Below are 17,554 nucleotides of genomic sequence, written 5' to 3'. Positions count from 1 at the left end.
GACCCAGGTGTACAGCCAGCGCTGCAAACAGGGAGTTGCAGCGCTGGCTGAGATTTTAAGTGTGGACACCTGCTAAGTTGCAGCGCCGTAACCCCCTCACCAGCGCTGCAACTAGCAAGTGTAGCCATGGCCTAAGTGAGCATTTGCTTTTTATGCTCCCAAGCTCTAAGGGTAAATAGTAGTGGTAATGAGAGCCAATTACACTGTCACTTTAGGGTCTCTGTGTTAACCAAGACTGCATTACAGAAGTGAGCTGATAAGCAGATAACTGACAATTTGTGAGCGAAAAGACACTAAGTGTGATAACATTTCAACTGACAATCTGCCCCTTAGGGTTGTGTTACACTTTTAAAAAGGGATGGGCTTTCCTGTTCATGTTATCAATCTTCATATGATTAGGCAGCCTTAATTGCCTCTAGTCTAAAGTATATATTTCCAGGGATTTATTCTCTTCTTGGTGGTTTGTTTACTTAAAAGTTCATCAAAGAAAAGGTAGAATTAACAGCAACTAATTTTATAGTTTAAAAAAAAAACTGTACTCAGACTAGAACAGAGAAATAATAGTTGTTTAGTTATACTTTAGGGACACCAGTGTTAACCAGTATTAAAATTTTAAAATTCTCCACTCCACCCTGGAATTTCAGGGCATCACCTCCAACCCATAAATTAGGATTTGTCTGTCCAATTTCTCTCCTGCTCCTCCAGGAAAAAAACAATAAAAAAACCCAAACCAACCTCAGAATGATGTACTTGAAAACCAGTGGAAGGACTGCTGTCAAAGCAATGAGCAGAACTACTGTTATTTGCTTTTATTGTTAAACACGAACACCCTCCTGAGCTATTAGCACAAGCTCAGGTGGATTCTAATGTGATTTAAATTCGCTAGACATTTCTGGTTGGTAACTTGATGATGTAAGAAAGTGGATATATTGGTGGGTGGATGTGAATGTGCCATATTTTATTTTCTATCCTGCCTGGTTGAATTAACTATATGTATTTGGATTTATTTATTAATTGCTCATGATTTAGAATCCATCCCACACTCTTCCTCTGCCAGGTTGCTATTTGTAAAAGAGATTAAAAATTTCTTTGGGTTCACTGGGACAAAACTCTGAAATGTACCCTACAGATTTATGTATAATAGGTTATAGATCCTGTCATATTTGCCTGCTTCGTTTCTGCCATTATATTTGTTGTTGTTAAAGTCAAAAAATAACAAGGACTTTTAAAAATACCTCAGTGATTGAGATGAAGTAAACAATTACAGAATAAGGGTTTTTTTGTTTCATTTTTTATTTTACAAAAAATGTAAGTTCATGTGCATCATTGTTCCTAGTACAATATTTTGTTTTCAAACTCGCACATATTTCCTTTTAGGGCGGGTCCTGTGTTTACTACCATGGTGTCCATAAACTTAGTGAACATCATGCTCTACAGTTTGCACGTAAGAAGTGTCAGGCTTGGGACATAGAAGATCTAGTAAGCCTGGGAAAGAAGCTACGTGCATGTGCCTATTTTGCAGCTCGAGAACTCATGGTGGGGGCAGATATTGTATTTTGTCCTTACAACTATCTGCTGGACCCACAAATAAGAGAGAGTGTAAGTATATTTGTAAGTAGGGCTTGGTCTAAACTAGGAACTTATGTCGGTATAATTACGTCACTCAGGAAAATCCACGCCCCGATGTGACATAGTTATGCCAACCTTACCCTTGGCTTAGACAGTGCTATGTTGACAGAAGGGTTTCTCCTGTTGACCTTGCTACCGCCTGTTGGGAAGGTAGATATCTATGGTGAAGGGAGAAACTCTCCCGTCAGCCTAAGCAGTGTCTTTACTAAGTATTATAGTGGTGCCTCTGCAGTGTTGTAAGAGTAGACAAGCTCTAGATTTTGTTTGTTGCACTGACTAAAGTTAAAGCGAGATGAATAAAGAATGTGATAATGGCACATAGTCAACTTAAAACCACATTCCTGTCTGAATACTTTGTAGTGTTACAAGTAACATCTAAATTAAAGAGATTAAAGAATATTTTTCTTTTCTTTTGCAATTTCCTTATTTTGTGCATATGACAGTACCTCTGGTAATAGTGAGTTTCACTGTTTTTTCCATTGTAACTAATCAGTTGTCTGGATTTTTTACACAACAACAGAAGAGAAACTTCTCGGATGGCGTAACTACAAAAAGTGGGCATGGGGGCTTAGGGAAGGTGTAAAAAGTGAAAATACTTTTATTTCATTTAAAAAAAAACAAAACACATTTCAACCTGTCTGTCCTTTTTGCTATTAATTATATAGTACCATAAAGTACATTTTACAAACCCTCTGCCCCCATAGTATTTACAGGTAAGGATCAAATTCTGTCACTTATGCTGGCACCAGGTTTCAGTTTTGTGAAAAACCTAGCTAGTTTCTATGCTGCAGAAATTCTGTCAAGCTCTGAAAAAATCACTTTTCATAGCTTGCACAAGTGATACAATTCGGACAGATAATTTTTTTAAACATGAACCTACTGGCTGTTGTTTACTCATTTTACTGGACAATTGTTGTCTTTTGCAGATGGAGATTAACTTAAAAGACCAAGTAGTCATTTTAGATGAAGCTCATAATATTGAAGATTGTGCACGGGAGTCAGCCAGTTACAGTGTTACAGAATCACAGCTGAGATTTGCTCGAGAAGAACTTGATATCATGGTGGTCAACAACATCAGACGGAAGGACCATGATCCCCTGCGTGCTGTGTGCTACAGTCTGACAAAGTAAGGCCTATTTAAAAAAAGCAAACAAAAAACCCTACTGCTTATAGTCCTTTTATGCATATCATGTACTAGAAGACATACTGCATAATTGACAAGACTGCTTACAGATATACCTCAAACACTATAGTCACCAAGCCAGACCTCTTGTTTTTCTGATTTTGGGCACCCAAGAAGGATTTGTGGCATTTATGAAAAGTAATTGTTTAATGGATCATGGGAATATTTTCAAAAAGTCCAATTTCCAGAAGTGACTTAGGCTTCTAAGTGCCTAACTCACTGTTTTCAAAATGGGATTTAGATTCCTAGGTCATTCAGGTGCTTTTGAAACTTTTACTCCAAGACTTTGGGCAAATCTGTCTAAATTTTCTGTGAATTTCCCAGTCAGGCCAATCACAGGGATTTTGTGAGAATTAATGTTTGTAAAATGCTTTGTGAACCTTCTGTGGAAGGTGTTATATCAGTACAAAGTACTGTTAAGTCCGCATTAAAGAAACTTATGTTCCCAGAGAAAATCTTCCACCCTGAGGGTAGAGAAAAATTCCATGCAAACAATGTTTCAAGAGTTGTGAGAGTAGACATCATCTGCTGGTTTAGTAAAAGACAATTGGAGTTTGCTTTAACTAAAGGCAGGGCAGGTAGCAACGCCTATAGTTAAGGCTACCCAACACTTTTCATTTGCCTGTAATTTTGCCAAACACAAACCATTTGGGCTGATAAAATTTGCAAGGCACGATGTCTGCCTAAGGCTGAATTTTTTTTATTTTTTAAAGTTTCACCTAAAATAACTCAGCCATTTCTGAGAACAAGGTCAGGGAGAAATGTTCTTTTTTCCCGGTTAAAAAAAATAAAATCTTACAACTGTTTTGCTCAGACTTTCTAATGCCTCCATGCTTCAGAACAGAGACTTGAAATTTTGCAAGTTGGAGGCACCTTGGTGTCAAGCATCCCTGTAAAAATTTGCCCAAATCTGGCCAAGTTATAAGGCTCTGAAAAATTGCAGTGTGCATATACTCAGTAGAGACACGTTAGTGTTTGGCAGCTAAATTCTCCAAAGATGTCTGTCTGCACTGATCATGTGCTACCCTCTTACAGCTTCTGCCTGTGGCCAGACTGTGCTTGTTTTGGCCCCACAGACCAACTAGGCATGCTCTCTCCCTTGGCTGCAGGAGCTATGTAGGACTTTCCCTGCAGTTGTTCTTTCCAGAAGTCACTGTGAAGCCATGCACAGGAACTGAGAACAGGGAGAATCCGGTTTTATCAGTGCCCTCCCTGCTGGTGCTCTCCCTGCTGGTTGTGGAATGGAAGGAGGCAGCAACCTAACTTGAGTACACAGTGGTGAGGAACAAGGGCAAGGCATAAGGGATAGGAACCTGAGGGGTGCATGGTGGGTTTAGGAGCAAGAACTTTCAGGGAGGAACAAGGACAGAAGATAGAGGAAGGGAGAGGAAATAAGAACAAAGGTGGAGGGGGGCGAAGGACAGGAGCTATGGAGTGGAGAAGATCAGAATGGGTGAAGAAGAACATGGGCAAGAGTTAGGGGCAAGACAAGGAGACAGAGCAGGTGGGCAAGGGCAGGAGCTGAGTGGGAGGGGGACAGGTTTAGGAGCTGGATAGGGCAGGTATAGAAGCAGAATGGACAGGGAGGGGCTGGGAGAACAGGGGGCAGAGGGGTCTATAACCACAAGAACTTGGAACTGAACCCATTATTGAGGAGTCTTAACATTCCTTTGCTATCTAGCAAATAGCTGTGGAAACCCTCTAGTAAAATGTCTCTCTCTGTTTCCATCTCCTCCTTGTGCCAGGTCCTCAGAGAAGTAATAGCCGTCTTCTATTACCAGTTACTCCATTAGCTTAAGTGGTAGTGGATAGTGTTGTGGATCTAAAGATCCCAACTCTGCTGATGTTGTGGAGGATGCATGTGGTCAGGGGTGAAAGTAACGCTGAAGACTTACCGGTATGGGGACTGGGGAGAAGGGGGGGTCAGTGTCCCCCAGCCATCCCTTCCAAGCTTCCTGGCCCACGCCACCTGGGGCTCCAGCGGTGATTTAAAGGGTCCGGGGCTCTGGCTGCTGCCACAGTAGCAATAGCAGCGTCTGGAGCCCCGGGCCCTTTTAAATTGCTGGTCCCGGGGCAGCTGTTCCCCCCCACCACCACCACATCGGCAGCTGGGAGGGGCAAAAGGGGCAGCGACATTAAAGCCAGCTGGGTACGGGCCGGTACCAGCAGTCACTTTTTACCGGTACACGATGCCGGTTTACTTTTACCCCTGCCTGTGGTTCTACATGCTGGAATTGTGTTTTTTCAGTGTTTAAGTTTTTTAAAAATGTAGGTATTTTTTATTAACATTTCCTACATTAAAAGAATGCTAAGGTTTCAGAGTCAAGCACTTGACTTAGGAAATGCTAGAATGCAATACTGGTTTCTTTTTTTTCCCTGCCGGGCCTGTCTTGTAGTGCACAGGATGGATGGGACTGAATCATGGTTGTGTAGTGAATGAAGCTCATGCCTGTAGGACCTCTGCCTCATTTGTTGCAGAATTTGAAAGGTTTATGGTGAATGAAGCAGGGAACTGCAGTAAGAGAAAGCATAATTTTGTGGTTAAGGCAGTTTAATGCCACCATAGAGCTGATTGGAAACTGGAATTCCCACTCCATGGGAAATTCTGAAATGTTAAGAATAAAACTCATTCTGAAATGGAACAAACAATTGAAATTTCTTGAAATTGAAAAATTCCAAAGTTTTGTTTTGAAAAATATAGAAATATATTTTTTTGACCTTTCTAAGTGTTTCCGAGGCTCCCAGAGTTGCCTGGATAATCTGGGCTTTTTGAGGAGCCTGAAAATAAGGCTGCCCAGACTCCCAGCAGCCCACCTGCCTGAGAACTGGGTAGCTTGTGGAATCTAGAACATAAGAATGGCCATTTTGGAGCAGATCAATGGTCTATCTAGCCCAGTATCCTCTCTTCTGACAGTGGCCAATGTCAGATGGAGTGAACAGAACAGGAGAGTTTATTAAGCGATTAATCCCAGTTGTCCTGTCTTAGCTTCTGGCAATCAGAGGACTAGGGACACCCAGAGTATGAGGTTGCATCCCTGACAATCTTGGCTAATAGCCATTGATGTTTCTTTCCTTCACGAACACATCAAATTCTTTTTTGAAGCCAGTTATATTTTTGGCCATCACAACATCCCCTGGAAGTGAGTTCCACAGGTTTATTGTGCGTTGTGTGAAGAAGTACTTCCTTATGTTTGTTTTAAACCTGCTGCCTATTAATTTAATTGGGTGACCCCTGGTGAAGATGTAAATAACACTTCCTTATTCACTTTCTCTACTCCCTTTTTATAAACGTCTGTCATATCTCCCCTTCATTGTCACTGGGCAGTCTGACAGAGTCTTGGAGACATGGATGATAGTCTGACAGAATATTAAAATTTTCCTGCAAAAAAATTTAAATTTTACAGAAAGTCAGTTTTCTGCCAGAAAATTATTCCACAGAAAATGCCCAACGAACTTGAAGGGAGAATGGAAATTTCTCTGCTCCTGCTACAGAGTTTCTGTGTGATGTTGAGCAAGTCAGATAAATAAAAAAGCAGCCAAACTCCTCCACCATTTCATTCTCCTTTGTGTTTTGACTGTACAGTGCCATATATAGTAACTGATACTGTAATTTAAATAATAAATAACTGGTACCCAACTGTGCATGTCCAAATATTCCAATTAAATAATTTCCTCCTTCATTCAGAAACCTATCTGAACAGTGGAATAACAATAAGAAATAACAAAAGTGGCTTTGTTTATATTAACTGAGCTTATCTTAGTTACATTTGGGACAAGCATTTTGTTATAATATTGGTCTGGGAAGTAGTGCTAATTTAGGAAGTCCCTGTTTATATTAGAGATTAGGTACACCTTCAACTTCACCCTCCTTTCTTTTCCATTTGGTGCCAAGGGTTAACATTTGTGTGCCACTGAGACAGAATAATTTCCCTGTGGCCACTAATTCTTCTTTGTTGGGTCTTCCAAATGTTAAACTTCTTAGCAGCAGAGGAGACCAACAAGGCTGGAGATTTGACCGCCTCCGGCTTTTTAACCTTATCAGAAAAACTCAGGTTGATTCTCTTGTCAAGTCTGCCAACTGTCGGGAAAGCAGTGGGTGGAAAGCAAGAGACTGAGTGTAAATGACCAATAATTAGTATTATCTTTTTGCACAAACTGGCAGGTCTGGGCCTGTTGAGTGAGTAACCAGAAAAATTCTACATCTGTTTAAAAAAGTCTCTTAAGTGCTTTCTAAAATCAAACATAAGCACATGTTTTAGTGCCCTTTCCTACACTTGAAAGGATTTGCCAGTTCCCCTAGTGGAAACACAGCAAAAGAGTTCTTGCATCCTGTGTTTCTTCCTCTCTGGCTGTAATGAAGGGATGTGGTTCAATTAGGCTGATCTAACTCATCTTGGAAATACTTCGCAATGAACTGTATGGTGCAGGTAGTCACTCTTTCCTTAATCATACCAATTACAGAGGTAATGAATGGTCTTTAAAGCATAATAGCTTAAAATAAGAATTGGTGCAAGGCTACTCAAATGTTTCCTATGCATTCCTCACAAATTAAAGAAACAAGTTATATTTTTATGCCCTTTTAAAATCAAGTTTAAAAAATAATGTATGGGGTGGGGGTGGGGGTGGGGGAAATGTCAACACTAGGGGACAGATTTTTCTCTGACATCCACCAGCATACATCAGAAGTAGCTCTAATTAAAGTCAGTGCAGTTCAAAGGTGTAAAACTAGCAGAAGAGAGAACGGAATCAGACCCTAAATGCAGAGCCCTCAACCTTTTGATTAAAGACATTAATTTGAAATAAGTACCGTATATACTCGATCATTAGCCCGTTCCTTTAATAAGCCAATCCCACAAGATGGTTAGGTAAAAATAGCAAAAACTGTATGACCCTTTCATAAGTCAACCCTATATTTCAGGGACTGGGAAACTTTGGCTCCTGGCCCGTTAGGATAAGCCTCTAGCGGGACTGGACATTTTGTTTACCTGGAGTGTTCACTAGCATGGAGCCCCTCAGCTCCCAGTGGTTGCTGTTTGCCGTTCCCAGCCAATGCGAGCTGTGGGAATGGTGCCTCTTTCCGCAAGTCCCATTGGCTGGGAACGGTGAACCGCGGCCACAGGGAGCTGAGGGCCTCCGTGCCTGCGAATGCTCCAGGTAAACAAAATGACAATGTATTAGCCATTCAATTCAATGATTCCATAGAGTTTAAAATCATCAAATTTTGGTGTAGACACTTTTATAAGCCGATCCCCGCTCTTTGATGCATCACTTTTTTACCAAAAATATTAGGCTTGTGAATGAATATATACAGGAGTATGGCACAATTTATGAAGCTCATTCAGTTTTGCTTCCTGGAAATGATTATACAAGATCATTGAAATTAATGCAGGAATGATTTACAATTATTATTACTGTCTTCATTTGCAGCTGGCTGCAGGAAAGCTCTGGTCAGCTTAAAGAAAGGGGATATGAAACCTCCTGTAAAGTTTGGAGTGGAAAGGAAATGCTCGCCATTTTGCACAATATGGGAATAACAAATGCTACATTTCCTATCTTGCAGGTAGAGTTTTCTGTTACAGAAATTATTATAAAAATGCATAATATTATTTGATTTCATGTTTTAAAATACATGTACACTACTTTTTTAAATTCAGTCCAGTTTCTCAAAGCTGTCTTAGAAAAGTGTGCATGATGAAAATCAAAGGTAAACCCACAGAAACTAGTACAATCACACCTGCATAAAAAAGTGCCAGTGGCGAATCAAGTTCTAAATCTGCTAGAGTAATTTATTTTCAAAGTAGCAGACACTGACCTTGTTACAATGGTCTTATAATGACTTTATTTCTGTTTTAACAAAGAATAACTGTGATCAGATAAAATTATTCAAAGTTGTGACCATGTAGTGACTCTTAGTTCTGTCTTTACTGACCATCTACATTCAGATTGACTAACAAATCATATTTAGTGCATGCTTCAGCCAGTCCTTTCTTTCTGTACAGTACCAAGCACAGTGAAAGCACTGAGTTAAGTACTAAGATTTTTATCTTCAGTCTAACTTCTCTAGCTGCATTGAGAGAAGTTGTTTTAAAATACTATGAACACTTTATTTGTCTATATTTGTTTTGGGAAGATCTTTAGGATGATATTAATGAGGAGTTTGCCTGTTGCAGAAACATTTTGCAGCTGTCCTTGAAAAAGAAGAAAAAGTATCGAATCTTCATGAAGGAGATGAGCTTATTGAGGTTCCTGTTGTGAGCCCTGCCACTCAAATTGTGCTAAAAGGGTTATTCATGGTTCTGCTATATCTTTTTAAAGATAACAACAGGTTGGTGGAAATATATAGCCTGAATTGTGGACTTTTTTTCATTCTCCTTTCTACCAGATATATTTAAATTGCAAGTGAGTGCATTTTTGTAAACATCTGATTGTTTATATGGAGATGGAAAGATGGCAAATGTAAATATTTCCCCTAAGACATTTGGGTAGTTTTGGTACCCATGATAAAGAAAAAATGAGCACTTGTAGGAGCCAAGCAAACTGGAGGCATGCATAGTACAAACATGTTCCTGCTTCTTTGCCAAGTTGTCTCTCTTTCTCAACTATTCAGCACCTCTGCTATTTATTTCAGTGTCAGGTTTCTCCTGAGCAAAACCTACCAATTAAGCAGGATTGGCCAAAAAAATTTCTCATGTGGGTAACCATCCAGTAAGTAGTAGGTTGATATCACCAAATTAATTTTCTTTTTTATATAACTAAAATGTTGCTGAGTATGGTTTCTCTAAAGGTCAGACTAGAATATTTTCTTGGCATGTTGCCTAACTCCAGTATGCAATTTAATTATTTTAAATTAACATTAAAGTGATCTAAACTACTCTTTTGATACCTTCACTCTTAAAGCCACTGTAGCTATTAAATATTTAGTTTTAGAACTAATTGTGTAATACATGGCTTAGCAATTATAGGGGCTCTTTATGTTTCTTAAATGGGAAGCCGTATAACTTTTGAACCTTATATCTTAAATCATAGTCTTTGTTTAGCTTTAGAGGAGTAGCCGTGTTAGTCTGGATCTGTAAAAGCAGCAGAGAATCCTGTGGCACCTTATAGACTAACAGACGTTTTGGAGCGTGAGCTTTCGTGGGTGAATACCCACTTTGTTTAGCTTTGTGAGCCTTCTGTGGAAGGTGTTATGTCAGTTAAGTGTAGCATACATTCTTCCATATATTGTATGCACAATTGCCAGCTATTTTGTTATAGGCAGAGTTTGGTACAGCATTAGGCTGGATGATTAAAGTGGACCACATTCTGTCAACACTGGTTTTGGTTTTTCAGAGTTTAATGCAGAACCCACTGGACAGATATGATGAAATATATTTAACAAACAAAAGTGCAGGTTACATCTATTTACCAGTTATATTAATTTACTTCTGTATAGATTTGCAGATGACTACAGAGTTGCTTTGCAACAAACATATGTTTGGACAAATGAAAAGCAACTTGATATTCCAGATAAAAATGCTTTCTTTGTACAACCAAAACATCAGAAGAGTTCACGGCAGAAAACAGCAGTCCATACGCTTAACTTTTGGTGCTTGAATCCAGCTGTGGTAAGCTATGTACAAAGTGAACCAGCAACTCCTTACTGACCCTTTATTTGATCACAAATACAAATATAATAGTTTGTATTGATTTTACAAAAAATTTTTTTTAATTTTCCCTAGGCCTTTTCAGATTTAAGTGGTAATGTCAGGACAATTGTTCTAACATCTGGTACGCTCTCTCCAATGGACTCATTTTCTTCCGAACTTGGTGTGAAGTTTACTATCCAGCTTGAGGCAAATCATGTTATTCATAACTCACAGGTAAATGTCTGCAGCATTGCTTTCACTCCTGAAACTTTAATATTCATTATAAATGGCAAGTTAAAATGAAGACCATCTAAACTCGTTCCATTTCTATAACTCAAAATGGAAAGAGTAAAATAGACATTTACTTGCATTGAGAAAACTGTCAACTAAGTGTTTAAATGAAACTGTACTTGATATATTATAATCCTAAATAAAAGTAGTATTAGTAGGCAAGTATTATTATGATTTCACCAGTACAGCTAAAAAGTAAACACTTTTAGCTGGTAACAGCACCTCTCACTTTGGTAACTTGCTATACTCCATTCTCTCTGTTTATTGATTTTATATTCTTGTTTCTTAGCATTAGTCTGTTCAGAAATAATCTTAATATTTTGTTTACTTCAGTTTTTACATTTCTCTATTAATTTGGTTTAAATATGTATATAAATTGAAATATTAATACAACAGGTTTGGGTTGGCACCGTTGGGGCAGGCCCCAAGGGTCGGAAGTTGCATGCCACATTCCAGCATACAGAGACCTTTGAATTCCAGGATGAAGTGGGAGCACTTCTGCTTTCAGTGTGTCAAACTGTTGGCCAGGGGGTCTTATGCTTTTTGCCATCTTATAAGGTAAGGAAATTTTAATTCATATTCTTCCCTCTTTTAAAAACACACTTAAACATTTTCTCTGTAACTTTTGTCCCTGTACATCAACAGCGCAGTGTTCATGTTGGAATTGCTTGGATCCTGTAGTTGATTGGTTACAAGTTTGCTTTTGTGCAATGTATGTTTTGTTTCATTATAGGAATTGTAGGAATATTATTGTTTTGATCACAGTTATCCAGAAAAGACTGGTTTGGGCCTCAGTGCAAGTATGCTTATGTGCATTTGGCATCTGTTTAGAGATCTGAATATGAAAGTAAATCTTGGATAGAAGGTGTCACAGTTCAGGGCAACTTTGCCCATATTCCCCCTCCATGGTCCAGCAAGGACACCTACTCTTAGGCTTCCAACTCCCCAGCTGTCTCGTTTCTTGGGGAGACACACCTTTTTCTTATTCCAGACCAAGGTATTTCCAGGCTGCACGGTTTCCTGCCTATACTCTGAATTCCCCAGTAAGACAGACTGCCTAGCAGGCCTGCTTTGCCTTCTACTCAGAGGCTCTAAACAGCATAATGGTCCACTGGTTTAAGTTACCACACAGCTCTTTCTAAGTAAGTGCATTTATTCTTAAGGTAAAAGCATATTAAAAACAATGAAAGAACCTATGTGGATGCTAATAAGCTTACTAGAAATCATCACCACCATCTCCACAAGGGCTCTGGTCAATATCAATCCTTCCAATCCTTCCCTGAGATTTAGGGCCCTTCACTTGGACAGAAGATCCTGTCTGTTTATTGGATCAGAAAGAAGGCCCTGAGACAATTTAAAATCAGGTTATTTATCCAAAAGTCCTTTCTTGTCTGCTGGTCTCTAGAGAATCCAGTTGGAATCAGTATATGCCTCTTTCAAGGTGATGGTAACTCTCGGGACATGTTACAACCTGAATTAATTTGCCTAATTCCCCCCACTCTTCTTCCACCTCCCCACCCCTTAGTTCCTGGAGGGCTGTGTTCCCCCTCCCCCATGGAATTACATACAGTCCCTGGCCCACAGTGGTACATACACTTAATACAGTAAGATTTAACTTAATTCAATAAGCTTTGTTCTGGGTATTGCAGGAAATTGCCATATCTGTTGCAGAAGGAGATGTTCAGTGTTTTTCCTTGAACTGTCTCCATGGTCTAGCTTTTTAAAAAACTCTTACCATGAAGTTGCCTATCATCAAAGACAACTTTGTCATGTGCATTGACTCAGCAATTAGGATACCTTTTGCATTTTCTTTATATGCAGTTTGTATAATATACAGCCATTTCATTTCTCTTTCTTTTGATTATTGTTTCATTTCACTTCACTATGGATTTTAGCAGTGTTTTATTGAATCAAGTGGAAATTGCACAAAGCCCACTGTCCCAAGGGATCAATTTTCTTTATTTCAAAGCATGTATTACTAAATTTTATTGTTGATAGGAGGGTGTATCATATGGCTAAGACTATACCTCAGTGATAAAAAATGTTCATATTCTTTTCCCATAGTTCTTATTGTTGTACAGAACTCAAATCTGAGGAACAGAATAAATGTGCAATGTAATTAGGACTACAGGTCTGTTTGTTTCATCAAACTGTAACTGTGGTTGGATTGCAGTAAACAATTTATTAAAATGAACAGTGGTTTAATGTAAACCTTTTAAAAATCAAAACTGGTATCACTGGAAAAACTGCACCAATTTGGAGTCACTGATGCAGTTCAAGATTTCTCACCACTTTGCTGATGTCAGAAATCCCACAAGAAAGAGTAATTTAAAACCTGAAGGAATGGATAAAAAGAAAATGTCCTTTTGAGTGACACACTACTTACATTATGTATATTTTAGATCTAAGGGAATACTAGTTCTTTATCTTGCCTGATGTCCATAAAGAGCTGCAGTCATCAGTGCAATTACTAGAAATAACCATTAGGTGACCACATTAGACCATACAATGTAGAATTGATAGAAAAAGGCAGACTATGAACTATAATCCATCATTCTAACTCACAAAACCACATGTATAAATGTGCAAGACTAGCAAGCTGAAAATAAATCTTAAAATCTCTTCTAATTTTATAGCTAAAATTGAATACTAGCCATTTTTTCAGTTTTTGATGTATTTATGTAGAGCAATAGTTGTGACAATGGTACTGTATATGTTGTGTGGAAGTTATTTTTTGTGTGTATAAACAAAAGATATTTGCTAAAAAATTCTTTTTTGAAAGTAAAACTTATCTCCATTGAAAATACTTAGAGACCTTGAGATCAGAGTAGTAATTGGCATATTTAGTAAGAGTGAAAGAAATTGCTGATGAGCTCAGATTGTCCCCTCCCGCTTCAAAACCCCAGTTGGCCTTATGCTTCACTGAAAGGACTACTGACAAAAAAAAAATTAAGTGCATGTCTACGCTGCAATAAAATACCCGTGGCTGGCCCAGGTCAGCTGACTTGGGCTCAGGCTGCAGGGTTATAAAATTGCAGGGTAAATGTTTGGGCTCAGGCTCGAGGACTCAGAACCTGGGCTCCTGCCCAAGCACAAATGTCTGCACTGCAGTTTTAGAACCCCACAGTCCAACCCTGGTGAGCCCAAGTCAGATGACCCAGACCAGAGATGGGTGTTTTATTGCAGTGTATGCATATCCTATGTTTTTTTTCTTGGTGGAGGCACTTCCATGGACTTAGCAAAGGTATTGATAAATATACATTTCAGAATTACTTATCAGAATTACTTTAAACATCAAAATACAGACACCTACAAAGGTCTTAAATATAAATACTATGTTAATACATTCATATGGGCCAGATTTTAAATGGAAAAGTCAGAAAATTGAGTTGTTTCCCACAGCAACTTGAATTCAGTAACTTAAACATAACTAGTATTTTGTTACACTGTATGTAGGGTCAACTTTTAGGACTTTATAAACAAAATAGGCAATAAAGGCATTACAGTTACTATGGAACAAGTGATTTTTCTAATCTTTTCACATTTAATATCATAATCATCCATGGAGTGTGGCACTCCAGATATATACTCGTATCTATATATGTTTTGATTTCTTAAGAAGTGCCTACCAATATTTCTAGGCACACAGACCAATTTTTTCCAACTGAGGGGCTTAAAGTGAGGCACTGACATAAAAGTGGCCTGATTTTTGTAAATTAAAGTTGCAAAGGAACCACTGAGCTAGAGCATTCCACTCAGCCAACAGCAGAGCTTCTGTGTGAGCTGTGGCAGCTCAGTGGCTCTAAAAATGATAAATCTAGACAAACTAGAAATTCAGCAATAAAACTAACTTTAGAACTGAACATCTCATCACATCACTCAAAGACTCCCCCCTCCTGGTCTAACTTCATTAAGCTAAAATTCTAAATAAATAAATCCGTATTACAGTACTCCTGGATCCTAAAATTCAAGCCCATCAAACCAGTAAGAGAGAAATATGTTCCCCTCTCACTCCAGAGTATAAACTGGGACTGAAATAGGAATGGTGTTAGTTCTCAGAAAAACTAACCTATTCCAACAGAGAATGTGAAATCCCACAACAATGATTTAGCAAGAAAACATTACCTTAGAATTTATTCAAATAATATTAATCCTATCTAAATGTAAATGATGCAGTCAGACTTTTCAGAACATAAGATTTGCTATACCAGATACAGACCATGAAATATAGAATCTTGCCTCTGAAAATCCTGACAGAGAACCTCTAACTGCAAGCTGGCAATTATGCAATGCTGTACATGATGATGGAGAGAAATTTCCTCTTACACCTGTGATAAGTTTACAAAATCTAAGCTTTTTCTCCATTTTTTGACCATATTAATTACCCAGTTGTACAAGACAGCCCGATGCAGAATGAAAGAAATGGCATAAAAAGGGGCAGCAGTAGAGAAATATGGGAAATGGGCTTTTGAAATATCCTTGTTAGTCAACAGAATACTGCGTCAGGAAGTCCTCAGGTTAACATAGGAAAGCAAAGGTCCCCAACACCAGGGATCTCTTGAGCCATGCTGCTGTAGGAACCATCTTGGTTTTCCTTTCTCTATCCCTCCCTTTGTCAGGCCCAGGTGAGAGGTGCTGTCTCTGTGAGTCCAGTTTGTGGCATGGACACCTGTCACTGTATCCTTTTGTTCACCAGTGCAAGGCCATTGCTCTGTTTCCCTATTGAGAGGTGAGGAAAAATCTCCTCTTGGCCCGTTGGTTGCTAGGTGGGACTATCCCACCAGTTGGTGTTTCCAGTGTCTCTTTTGGATCTTTCGTTCACATGTGGAGCCCCTATTCAGTTGGTTTGTGACTGTGGTTTCCAGCCAGGCAGTTATGTGAGTCCAACATCTTGTCTTTTCCCTTCGTACTCAGTGCACAGTAGTACAAAGTACAGAGGGAAACTGAGGTGCACAGGAGAAGTTTAATACATCTGAAGTTTAAGACATTGTGGAGATTTGCTAAATAAATGTGCATGTCTCGTTTTTGAAACATGTTAATCAGCTTTATAATTCTTGAAGGGCAAAGCATCAGGAGCTGCTACTTCATAAATGGAATTAATTTAATTTCCCACAAAAGCACATATGTATTTCATTTATCTAGCACTTTAAATGTTTTCTTCCTTATTTATATAAAGAGAAGGTGTCAGGTTGAAACGAGCCTTTGAATATTAGAGTTTATAAAATATCTGCATATTGCCTTTTTTGGGGAGAGCTCTGAAGCTATAATTTAACACTCAGGCCTAAGTGTAAAGAATGGCTATTGTAATAGTAGTTATTGGATTTGGGAGGTGAAGGAACTATGCTACTTGATGCAGTTTGTAACTATACAATGTCAAGTGACTAGAGCCAGGAAATAAGGAGTAGTCTATTATCAGTACCCATGTGTTGCACCTTTATTACATGGTGTCAGAAATAAAAATTATTTGTGGCAAAAGTGGAGCAAATGAAACCACCTGAATCCCCCCAGTCTGGAAAGAAATAATTAGGAGTCAGCTATAATGTAAGTAAGTACACTTCTCTCTGAAGATTTCAAATTACTTCACAAACATTAATGAATGTGTCCTTCCAAAACCTTGTGAGGTAGGAAAGTGTTATCCCCATTTTACTGCTGTGGAAATTGAGGTGCCAAGAAATACAGTGACATACTCCAGATCACATAAAAAGTTTATCAGAAAAGAAACGCCCCAGACTTCATGTGCCCTGACCTTAAGAACAAGTAGCAGCAAGTTTGAAAATGTTGATGTGCTAATAAGGAGATGCCAGTCAAAGACTGCATTAAACTAACCATGTAGGGAGGAAGCTGGCTGCTGCTGATAAAACATCTCAGGAGGAATTTATGTGACCAATGCTCGTTGCTATGGAAACTAGCATCATATTTATTGCTTCCAGTGCTAACAGGTGCAAAAAGCATCCATTAAAGGCCTCAATTTTTCTGTCAGTTGCAAATTTCAATTTAGATATACTTTCCTTTGGGGGGGGGGGGGAATCAGTGCCTCTTGCAAGTTTCTCCTACTTCCATTGAATTGTAGTGGTGATTTGACCTCATTCCACTCATGTCTGGTCCTTAAATAAATGTTTAGAATCTGTAGTAGTGTTTCTCCGTGACTGGTCTGTTGACTGGCACCAGTCCCTGAGATCTCCCTGACAGTTTAGGAAGGCAGCAAGCAGGTCCCTGATATCAAAAAGGTTGAGAAACACTGATCTGTAGGACATTACCCCACCATACTGTAACAATTTTAATGTATATAAAATTTTGAGCCCAAACTACTTTATAGTAACCCGTTTAAGAAGAAGTTTTTGACAAGCAGAGAAGATAGTTTCCAAAACCCTTAATATCAGCTGTATTTTCTCTCTCTCTTTCCATATATTTTGTCATATTAACTGGACTAATAAAAGAATAGATATAGTAGTTACATATTTTATTATTCAGTTTGCTAAGCTTGATTCATTCTTTAACTTTTCTTGTATCATATTTCCTTGTAAAAGAAGCGTATAATATCCCACTAAAAATGTTTTCTCCTTATACATCTCATATGAATAATTTCTGTAAATTACAGTTGTCAATCATCAGTAATACTTTGAAAATTCTGTATAAATAATCTGTATTCTGATTCTTCCTTCTTTGTGACAGATTCTTGCCTGGAGAAGGTAAATATAAATATATTAAAAGGAACAGACACTTTTTCATTCCTGAAGGTACCACTGTGATATGATGATAGAACACTATGCTTGCACAGAAAGTATGCTGTTGGTCTAACAAAACATTGAGAATATATAAATCTGTA

At 38.5% G+C, this 17,554-nt stretch overlaps 1 protein-coding gene across 2 annotated transcripts in view; it reads left to right on the top strand.

Moving 5' to 3' along the window:
• BRIP1 (BRCA1 interacting DNA helicase 1) overlaps positions 1-17,554 on the top strand; it is a 139,427-nt gene that overhangs the window by 39,527 nt on the left and 82,346 nt on the right. For both annotated transcript variants that reach the window (XM_032779306.2, XM_032779308.2), the window contains exons 8-14: positions 1,378-1,599; positions 2,556-2,755; positions 8,240-8,372; positions 8,983-9,137; positions 10,245-10,416; positions 10,531-10,671; positions 11,125-11,286. In XM_032779306.2, coding sequence (XP_032635197.1) covers positions 1,378-1,599; positions 2,556-2,755; positions 8,240-8,372; positions 8,983-9,137; positions 10,245-10,416; positions 10,531-10,671; positions 11,125-11,286 — 1,185 coding nt within the window. The remainder of the gene's footprint in view (positions 1-1,377; positions 1,600-2,555; positions 2,756-8,239; positions 8,373-8,982; positions 9,138-10,244; positions 10,417-10,530; positions 10,672-11,124; positions 11,287-17,554) is intronic.

This window comes from Chelonoidis abingdonii, chromosome 20, assembly GCF_003597395.2.
Source record: "Chelonoidis abingdonii isolate Lonesome George chromosome 20, CheloAbing_2.0, whole genome shotgun sequence".
Taxonomy (NCBI): Eukaryota; Metazoa; Chordata; order Testudines; family Testudinidae; genus Chelonoidis; species Chelonoidis abingdonii.
Note: the sequence above shows the minus strand (reverse complement) of the source record. Positions and strands in the feature narration are given on the sequence as shown.